Source organism: Stenella coeruleoalba, assembly GCF_951394435.1.
Source record: "Stenella coeruleoalba genome assembly, chromosome: 4".
In the NCBI taxonomy this organism is placed as follows: domain Eukaryota; kingdom Metazoa; phylum Chordata; class Mammalia; order Artiodactyla; family Delphinidae; genus Stenella; species Stenella coeruleoalba.
Genome location: NC_137149.1, coordinates 133,829,888 through 133,840,731, shown reverse-complemented (window position 1 = coordinate 133,840,731; position 10,844 = coordinate 133,829,888). Strand labels below are relative to the sequence as shown.

Sequence of the window (10,844 nt, the reverse complement as noted above, 5' to 3'; positions counted from 1 at the left end):
AAGACAGAAAATAAACTTATTGTTACCAAAGGGGAAAGGAGATGAGGGATAAGTTAGGGGTTTGGGATGAACAGATATACACTACTATATGTAAAACAGATAAACAACAAGGACCTACTGTATAGCACAGGGAACTATATTCAATATCTTGTAATAACTTACAATGGAAAAGAACCTGAAAAAGAATAGATATACATATAGAGAGAATTGAATCACTCTGCTATACACCTGAAACTAACAACCTTGTAAATCAACTGTACTTCAATAAAAAGAAAAAGAAAAAAATAAAAAATATATTACCTTCCATGGCAGAAGGGACTTTGCTGATGTGATTAAATTACGGAGCATGAGATGGGAAGATGATCCTGGATTATTTTACTGGGCCCAATATAAACATGAGGGCCCTTAAAAGGGAAAGAAATGGGCAGGAGAGTGAGAGGAAGGAATGTGATTGCAGGCTGGAAGGAGCACACAAGCTAAGGAATGTGGGCAGCCTCGAGAAGCTAGAAAAGGCAAGGAAACAGATGCTCCTTGAGAGCCTCCAAAAAGGGATAAAGCCCTTCTAACACCCTGATTTTAGCCCAGTGAACTCCATTTTGGACTTCTGACCTCCAGAACTGTAAGCTAATAAATCTATGATGTTTTAAGCCAATAATTTTGTGGTTATTTGTTATAGCAGCCATGGGAAACAAATACAAGTACATTAAGCAAACTGTATTCAGTCTTTAATACTTTAGAATCTTCAGCATCATCATTATGTGAATCAATTATCAGTGAACTGCAGGTAAAGAGACATGCCGGTTAATGAGGCTTTTCTGTTCAGAAGTCTGCATAAGCCAGTTTTTGTTATAGGAGCTTTATAAGCACTAAGAACTTCTTAATCAGGGTTGGATGAGATTAAGTTAGAATATGTCTCCTTAAGGAAGTCTTTAGGTGAATTTTAAAGTAGATAAAAGAGGACCCCTGAAAAGGAAATGGTGGAGACTTCAAAAGGATCTGGAAAAATCCTAAGTAGGGAAAATGGGCAATTGCTGGTGATTTGCGCTACACAAAAGTATATGAAGAAAAAAGAGAGTATATGAAGGAAGCAAGATAATCTAATCAGAACTCCTCTTTTGAATTGCTTTATTTTTATCTAAAACACCACTCTTAAAATGCTTACATATGTTTCACAGAGGAATGGATGGTTATAAGCCTATTGGCATGGATTACTAGATTAGCTTCCGTTAACTCTGAAAAGAAAATCATTCATGAGCCAGATAGTTAACCTTGCCAGAGTGGAGAAGTAGGTAAGATAAAATACAGGTGTTTCTTTTCCATGAAGTGTTACAGTGGAGGTGAGGTTAGAGGTGAGGAAACAAGTTTACATGAGGCAATGCGATGAAATGGAAGGAGCGTGGACTTTGAAATCAAACAGACTTGGTTCAAATTCCAGCTCTACCTTTTATTGGTCATGTGACACTAGGCAAATTAATTAAAATATCTTGTTTCTCCATTTCCTTACCTGTAAAATATCTAACTCATGTGGTTAGTATTAGATGTTAGTGTTATTGATACATGAGAGTTTTTGACACATAAATAATCCCAAGAGCATCACACTAATTTCAATTACTTCCCAGTTTTGCCTTAGGCCAGTCCAGGGTGGGAGGAATGAAATGTTTTAAGACTTGGAGGATTTCTCTAGCAAGTTTGTGAGGATATGTACACGTGGGTGGGTGGGCTGGAGCGTGGAGATAATTTTAGGTAGTAGAACTGAATGCCTCTATCAGAACCATGCACCATGAGGAAAATATCCCTTAAATGTGCAAGACAGTTCATGTTTTCTCCCCTTGACTGACCTATTATAATTTACAGTATTTACAAAGACGAAATGTGAGACTCAGAGACACAGTGAACTATCCCAAAAGACAAAATTAACTGCCACAGAGGTGGTTAGAGGTAGACTAGGACTCAGCATTCTTGTGTCTTGAGCTCCCTTTGCCTCCATGGTAATGTCCTCAGCCATCAGGTCTCAATGTTCTCACGCCACCTATTCATTTTACTTTGGCACGATTTTCTCATTATTATGAAACATGAAAGAAAAAATGAGGTGACAAAACTCAGTAAGGAGTCTGTAGACTGAGATGACACTTTCTGAGCTGATATCTCACTAACAACCTTTTAAAGACTGAGTTAAATTTGAAGTTTACAGGAAGAAAAGGAAACAAGGTTTATCCATGCTTATCAAATGGTCTAAAAACATACAAATGTAACGAATCCCTGCATGTCATGGTTTAGAATCCTAGATGCATAGCAAACTTCTAACCCCCCTTTTAATGCAACAGAATGGCAAAGCCAACTGAAATTAAAATAGGCCAAATATTATTTCAAGAATAACTGAGCCTATCTTAATCAAAAGTAGCTTTATTCAATAGTCACAGATAGTATAGTAACACAGAGATTCTGTCTTTTAAACTTGTAAAGTTCAGAGAAGTAGAAGCACACAAAGAGTATTTTAAAGACAATGAAACTCACTTCAAATAAAAATATTTTACAACATAGTATTTTTAATCTGTTGAGGTCGCACAAAATATAAGGTATTTTCCCTCAACACATTTATCTAACACATTATTGCAGTGAGGATCTGAGTCAGAGAGGCTTAGATTTGACCTCTGCTTCCTTTATGTATTAGTTGTAGATCCTAAGTTAAATTATTTAACCTCTCTTAACATGTTTCATCATTTGTAAAGCTGAGATAATAATACCTCACCCTTAGTGCTGCTATATATTTAAAATAAACAATCCTAAACAACATCTGATCAATCACCAAGCCAATACCACTCCCTTAGTATTTCTCAGGACTGTCCATTACTCTCTATCCCTACTGCTTCTATTTCAGTTCAGCTCACATTTGGAATATTGCAAGTCTCCCAGCTTCTAGTCTAGACCTCATTCTTAGGCACTTTCCACTTTGCAACTACTCAAATATAAATTTAACTATGTCATTTTCAAACTTTAAACCCTCCAGTAGCTTCCTGCTGCCCTCAGGATACTGTCCAATATCTTACCTGAACCATCAAGACCCTACAAGATTTGATCCCTCTTACTTGTCCACTTTGTTCCATGACCTTCTCCCTTTCCCCATATCTGTGCACATCTCACTGTAGCCACCAACTGCTTGCAGGTTCCTTAAAGATTCAAACTCTTGTTTCCAGGCCCATGTACATAAAGCCTTTTGATTGGTTGACTTCTATTCCTCCTTCAGGTCTCTGCTGAATGGCATCTTCTCCAGGAGGCTCTCCATGACAGGGTTAAATGTCCTACCTACATTCTTCCGCACTACTCTGTCCTATTACTTACAGCATGTACTCTGTTCACTTGTGTCTCTGCCACTGTACTCCTCGAGAGCCAAAACCCACTTATTCACCTTTGTGTACCTAACTCCTAGACAGAATGTCACATGCTCTCAGTAAGTATTGCTTTTTTAAATCTACTACTCCTTCTCCTGCCCCCTATATTGTTTTCACCACATTCCATTTCTCAGAAACTTTCAATGGTTCCCTATTTCCTACCTTATCAAGTTCAAATTCCTTTGCTTGGCTATTTTAGGCCCTCACAATCTGTCCCTCTTACTACATTTTTCAATCTTATTTCCCAATATGCCTCAACATGTACCTTTCTATGGTCTTATGAATATGACATCTCTGTGCCTTAGCTCATACTCTTTCTCGGGATAGATTCCTTTCTTCTCATAATATCTTCAGAAAAATTCTATCCATACACATCTTATGAAGCCATCTTTGACTTTTTTGACTAGTGTTCTTTATATGTTAGTACTCACAGATTTAGGCGATTTTCTAATAGGAAGAAACTTTAAAAATAGACTGTTCCTACTCTGTTTTGCATGATGCATACCTATACCTATCTCTTAGAGCATCTAGCACAGTGCTGAGCTCAGAAGAGATGCTCAGCAACTACTTGACTGATTGCAAAGTGCTTCGTCCCATCTGAAAAATGTATATAGGACTTCCCTGGTGGTCCAGTGGTTAAGACTCTGCGCTTCCAATGCAGGGGGCGCAGGATCCACCCCTGGTTGGGGAACTGAGATCCCACATGCCCTGTGTTGTGGACAAAACAAAGCAAACAAATAAAAAATGTATATAATCTAGGCCTATAATTGTTTGCAATATGTAGACATTGGTAATTTGAGGTGACAAACTATGAAAAAAGAAAATTTAGATTTCATAAGAAGTAGAAAATGGTTAATATAGGAAGTAAATGAGAGGAGGGGGTGGGATAGGATTACAGTTTAAGATATTTCAGTTGTTCAACCTGGACTAGCCTAACCTCATTGAGGCCTTTTAAAACTATAGAATTTAGGCAGAAGACTGTTCACTGACAAATCATTTTTTATCACTGCAAAGTCTAGTTAACTACTCCAGTGAGATTCCCTTAAATGCTGTTCAGAACATCATGGGGAAGAAGAGGCAATCAGTTCCCTATTTTTCTTTTAAAGAACATTCTTTCTCTTCTCTTTCTACTTCCTCTTGCTCTGCCCCTCCCAGTGCATTTCCTTTACAGAATTTAAAGCACCTTCTAACCTTTTGAAGTTTACATGCAAAAATGAGGTAAGTTTTGTTATAAACCTTGTCAAAATATAGTGCTTATGACCCTTTCTAATAAACATTTTCCTTGATACTTCTCTTCACCTACCCCCTACCACAATAATTTGATACACAAATAAATCTGTGATACTTCATGAATATATAGGTATTTCTGGATAGAATTTCCTCCTTCACTTTGTAGCAGGCCTAATCAAATCCTGAGCATTGCTTAACCTGGAGCATGAGAACTAGTAGATTTATTCTGGAAAACTCTTTTGACATCAGGAGTATATTTTCTAGCTATTTATGTGATCAATGACTGGAAGTTTCATCAAAGCAATTTTTCTAATATATAAGTTTTTTGAGAGCAGGGACCATAGTTTATTCTTTATCCCTAATGCCTACTATAGTGCCTGATACGTAGTAGGCACTCAATAAATCTCTATTAACTGAATGAGTGAATAGATTAGTACAAAAACGAGTCCCTTTAGAAGATTCTTTAGAATCTTCTAATCATAGAATCATATCTTAGAATCTTAAAATCTTAGAATCATAGTTTAAGACAGAAACAACACAGATAGCAGCTGTCATCATCATCATCATCAATATTTATTGCATAACTAATTTTACTTGGTAAGGTGCTAGAGTTTATAAAAAGAATATTAACACCATTCTTGCTTTTTAAAGACAAAAACTCTGAATGAAAAGACTTTCATTCATACAACAGATTTTTACTGAGCATTTGCTCTGTGAGCATTTGTTCTGGCACTGAGGACATAATGGCAAATAAGGCAGACAAAAATTCCTGCTGTTGGAGAGCTTAATCTTTTTTTTTTTTTTTTTTTTTTGCGGTACACGGGCCTCTCACTGTTGTGGCCTCTCCCGTTGCGGAGCACAGGCTCCGGACGCGCAGGCCCAGCAGCCATGGTTCACGGGCCCAGCCGCTCCGAGGCATGTGGGATCTTCCCGGACCGGGGCACGAACCCGCATCCCCTGCATCGGCAGGCGGACTCTCAACCACTGTGCCACCAGGGAAGCCCAGAGCTTAAATTTAAATGGGGTGATAGCCGATAAGCAAAATATGTATTATTTTAGTGATAAGTAGTAAGGAAAAAATAAAGTATGGAAGTGGGGCTAGTGTTGAAATTTTAGATAAAATGGCTAGGGAAGGCCTCACATAGATAAGATTTGAATAAAAAGATATTCCTGTGACATTCCTATGACAGGAGAAGACGAGGAAGGGGAAGGGAACTAGTGTGAAAGGGGTAGGCATTATACCAGCCCACATCTGCATGTTGCAGTCAGTACTGGGTCTCACTGTGGTTACACAGCAGTGCATTGGGATTCACTATGCAGTTTGCCTGGACAGCCCTGTGGTTTTAACTGGTAGGAGTGCTGAAAGGATGGCTTGTGGATTCGAGCAGAGCAAAGAAGGCACCTAAACTAGTGTCAGGTGGGAGGTCACAAAACGTCTTCAGCTGCTTTTGCTAGTTTCAATTTATGCACCCAAACAAAATATAAAAGATGCTCTTAGAAATTATTGTAATATATAACTACAAAAGGAAGGTAGCAGGAAAGACGAAGCAAATGAACTTGAGAATCTGGAAGAGATTAATGTAAGGTTAAAGAAAGAGAGAGGAACAAAAAATGAGAAGCAGCGATACAAAGGCCCAAGGCTGGTCTAGTCTTCTGGCGAGGTCCAAAATGAAAGTGGAACGTGGTGTGGTGTGTGCGGGGGTGTATGTGTGTAGCTTGCATCGGTATGTGTTATGGATTGACTCACGTTCCCTATAAAATATATACATTTAAGTCCTAACCTCCAGTACCTCAGAATGTGACCTTATTTGGAAATAGGGTCACTGCGGATATAATTAAAGATGAGGTCATACTAGAGTACTTGGGCCCCTAATCGAAAATGACTGGTGTGCTCATAAAAAAGAAAAATTTCAACAGACATGCCATGTGAAGTCTGTCGTTATGCTACCATAGGCCAAGGACCTACCAGAAGCTAGGGGAGGCCCGGAAGAAATCTTTCCTTAGCGCCTTCAGGGTGAGCACGGGCCTGCCCACACTTCGATTTCAGACTTTTGGCCTTTAGAACTGTAAGAAAATACATTTCTGTTGTCCTAAGCCACCCAGTTTGTGGTACTTAGCAGCCCTAGGAAACTAATTCTGTTCTGTAAGACTATTTTGAGGCAAAAAGCAAGAGCATTCTTATATCACAGAAAGGAAAGCAGTATAGTAGGAGTGAAGAGCCTGATTGTCTTGGGCATCACAAAAGTCTAACAGTTTTCACTTCTGTAGTTCTATTGTATTTTCTTATTTTATCAAACCTTTTTATTATCATGTTTCCTTTTTGTTTTAGAAAATCGGCTGTCTGCTCAACGCATTACAAGGCCTATTCTGACTTGTGTGCTTGTGATATGACTGTTAAAAGGGGCCACGGATGAAGGGCGGGGGGCACCTTTTTCTCAACACTTGAGTCGAAAGAGCAAAAGTTGAAAAGGGCAAGGAATTTCCGTTGAGCTATTCAGCATCTCCCTCTCACAGGTTGTGCTGCTGACGGCGCCCCTTCCCCTGCAGGACTGCAGTTGCTGCTGCCTCGGGAGAGCGACCTGATCCCTCACCCCACCCACCAGAGAGGGTTCAGGCCACGACCAGGATGCGGAGAAATGGAAGGTTTTCCCCAGCCTCCTCCCCCAGGGTAGAGGACCCAAGACCAGCCTTCGCCCCGCGCGCATGCCCAGTTGGGAGGGCGCCCTCAAAAGGGAGCGCGCGGCTCAGGTTTTCCCCGCAGTTAGGGGGCTGTCGGGAGCGGGCGGCGGCCCGCGTACCGAGGAAACTCCAGCCGGCGGACCCTGCGGGGCCGCACCAACTCAGCGGACTTTTATTTTCTCACCGTGGCGACCTTGTTCCGGCCGCGTTCCAAGGGAGCCGGGCACAGCTGGGCACATCCCGGGAGGGTGGAGCCCGACGGCCAGGGCACCCTCGTTACATGGCTTTTCAGGTGTCCTCCGGGGAAAGGAAGGCCGCACTCCTCTAGGAAGGAGAACGACACACTCTCCGAGGACATCCCGGGGCGATCACTCCTCTCGCTGCCCGGACTTCTCTTTTTAAACTGGTCTTAACTGTCCCGCTAATATTGAGCGCCTTCCCAGGGGCCGCCCAACGAGCCCACAGGCTGCTCTGAAAACGGGCGTCCCCAGGTATCTTATCTCCAGAGGCACTGGCCTCATCGCCAGTAGGTCTGCTTCAGGACGTCCGCTTTGCTTTCCGACCACCCTCCCAGGTCTGAGGAGGCCCAGCGTTTCCTCCTTCGGGAAATTCCCGCCTGTGCACCCGGGCTGCCCCCTAATAAACACCGGCCCGTTTTCCGGGTGTGGGTTGGTGGGGTCGAGATAGCGAGCCGGAGGGTAATAGTTCGGGCTCAGGGTCCCTGCGCCCAGCTTTCCCGAGGCTCACCCTCCGGCCCTCAAGCTGCCGCCATCAAGCTCCTCCGCGGCGGCGGCAGCCCGCCGGCAAACACACGCCCACCAGCACGTTTAGATTCTCTCGCCCCGGGGTGGGGGGGAAGGGAAGCACTGAGCATGCTCGGTGGGGAGGGCGGGGCGCTCCCGGACCGCGCGTCTAGGCGGACGCCGCTCCAGCAGGCTCGGCGCCTCCGCCTCCCGCCCGCGGAGCCGCGCCCGCCGCAGGCTGCGCCCGCCCGCCCCGCCCTACCCCGCCCCGCCCCCCGCCGTTCGTCCCCGCCGCGGCCGCGCCGCCTGCAGCAGCAGCAGCGGCGGCAGCAGTAGCTGCTCCTCCCCGGCGGCCGCCCCCCGCGGGTCCCTCCCTGGCTGCAGGAGAGGCGGAGGTAGAGTGAGGACACAGCGCCGCGCCGCCCGCACCGGAGACCTTCGCCTCGCCCTGCCGGCTCCTCACCCTCTGGGAGGACCATGGGTAAGTCATCCTTCCTCCCCCGTCATCGCCTGACATATTTCTCTTTCTCGGCGTGTTGCAGGGTGGGAAGCGTTTCTCGCGCAAAGTTGCCGAATTTCTCAAATCCACTGGTGTGAGGCAGTGGCTCTTCCTCCGGGGAGAGTCGGCGCACGCGGAACGCACGCCGAGTCCGTGGGCTGGGAGGGTCCCGAGGCGGGGTGGGGTCGGGCCGCGGGGCCGGACCGCCCGCCCGGCTCTCGGGCACCTCGCTGCCTCGCCTCCCCTCCTCCATTCTTCCTGCCCGAGCCGGTGCTCGGGCACCACAGAGCCTGCCTCGCGGGCTCGCATTCGCTGCCCCATCCCGGTTTCTTCGGAGGCCGCCCGCTTCCTTTCTCCCGCGGCTGCTGGGCTGGAGGCTCGGGGCGGACCGCGAGAAAGACCACTTCACGTAACTTCCCTGCCAGGGCGACCTTTCCCCATCTTGGGGACTGCCCATCCCAAGGCGAGGAGGTGCGAGCAAGTAGTTTGTGCGGGAGATTTTACAACCTGCACGGAAATTATTTTCGGTGGGGGAGAGCGGACAGTCTCATAGGTTGAAAGGATGACTTGTCAGAGGCCACGAGGAACGTGAGGGAGGATGGATAGAGCCCGCTAGCTGTTGAATTAGTGTTGGGTGGCTACAGTGTGCAATATTCCTGTGCTCAACCCATTTTCTTGGTTCCTTCGCCTGTCTACTGTAGCAGGGAAACTGCAACCTGCCTGTAACATGTTACCGAACTTACATGTTAGTTATTCTTTCCCAGCTTCACTTGTCGAAATCTCCATAATCCGATTTTAGTTCTTTCGCGTTAATATCAAGAGTTTTGGATGAGATATTTAAAAGCAAATATGTTTTATAAAACTGCATGTAATTTAAACCTAAATTTTTTTTTCATAATATGTTGCTTAATTGTTAAGTTCAGTAATTGCAGAAACGTCTCTTGGATGCTGTAATGTAATTAAAAGACGAAAGTTTTAAAAAAATAGTAGCAATTTGGAATGCCATACTTCTGCAAGTTCCCCAGTTTGCTTCCATTCCTGTCTATCATAGTTTCCTCTTTTTAAAATTTGCTACATTGGCATCTGTCAACTCGGACTTTTCCCACCCCTTCCTTGCAAGTTATTTTAAGCTTGAGATGAGCGTGGTCCTTTCACCTGTCAATACATTGCCCAACACGTACAGAGTTAGGTCATGGCAACTCTGAATCTTCAAAGAAGTATCTGGTGTCGATGGAGCCTACTTGAAAAACAAATGCTCCAAGCTCTGATTCAGACCTTTGGCCGTATATGAGGAAGAGGTCATTGTTACAAGAGGAGGTGGTATGAATGAAAAATGAATCTAGGTCCCAGAATTTTATTTTCACTTGTTCAGTTTTTTCCTTTTTAATGTACTATTGGTATGCTGACAGATTTCTGTAAAAATCGGGTGGCCCATTTATATGTATCTAGTCTTTCTCTGGGAGTAGAATTTTAAATAAATATTAGTTCGGATTATTGGACACATTGTGTCTTTCCCTTGAACATAACAAAAATTTTCTTCTTAATTGTAGGCACAAGTTTGGCCTATAAAATATATTTCCCCATGTTTCAAGGTGAGCTAAAAAAAGTCTGTTTAACTAAAATTTTAACTTACATGTTAAATCAGTACCTTTTCAGTAGAAAAAAATCCATTCTGTTGCAATACTAGTGAAAAAATACTTAAATAATTTACTTAAAAATAATTAATCTTGAAAATCTTGAATTCTTTACTTGATTTCTAAGAAACTCCAAATAGAAATCCAGAAATCCATCTCTCATTTGAAGCTTGTCAGATATACTTTGATTAAGCACCCTCTCTCCTTTTACCATTCTGTTTGTACCTTGCTGGAAGCTTTATAGCCCTTACGTAATCTGCTTTATAATGGAGTTGTTAAGGTGTGTGTGTTGTGCATTTAATCATGTGTTCCAGAAGATGAAATTTGTGTCTTAGGAATTTTTGAGTCCTCTACAGTGCTTACCACATAGTATGTATTCAGTAAATCTTCGGTGAATTAATTGTTGAACTGGAAACCTGTCTGTTATTTTCAACTTGTGAACCTGAAAGTATGGGCTCTGAACAAACATTTAGGTTGGTTGGTATTATGGAGGTGCTGGAGATGTGAAGGAAGTGGGAACAGAGAAGTATAATTACGTTATGACTGCTCTTCTCTCTCTCAAAAAAAATAAGTTGGGTTGTCTCAGAGGTACGGGTTTTGGAGCAGCCACCAGGCAAGCTATTTCCTTCTACACTGCTGTTTTCAGTGGTTTAGTTTGTGATCAGTAGGT

At 43.5% G+C, this 10,844-nt stretch overlaps 1 protein-coding gene across 6 annotated transcripts in view; it reads left to right on the top strand.

Annotated features, from left to right (window-relative positions):
* Nucleotides 1–8,358: 8,358 nt before the first annotated feature.
* The window catches only part of RAP1GDS1 (Rap1 GTPase-GDP dissociation stimulator 1), a 155,926-nt gene continuing 153,440 nt past the window's right edge, over nucleotides 8,359–10,844 (top strand). For all 6 annotated transcript variants that reach the window (XR_013827936.1, XM_079919282.1, XM_079919285.1 and 3 more), the window contains exon 1: nucleotides 8,359–8,522. Coding sequence is in view for 5 of the 6 variants with exons in the window: in XM_079919282.1 (XP_079775408.1) it covers nucleotides 8,519–8,522 (4 nt within the window). In the remaining variant the exon portion in view is untranslated. The remainder of the gene's footprint in view (nucleotides 8,523–10,844) is intronic.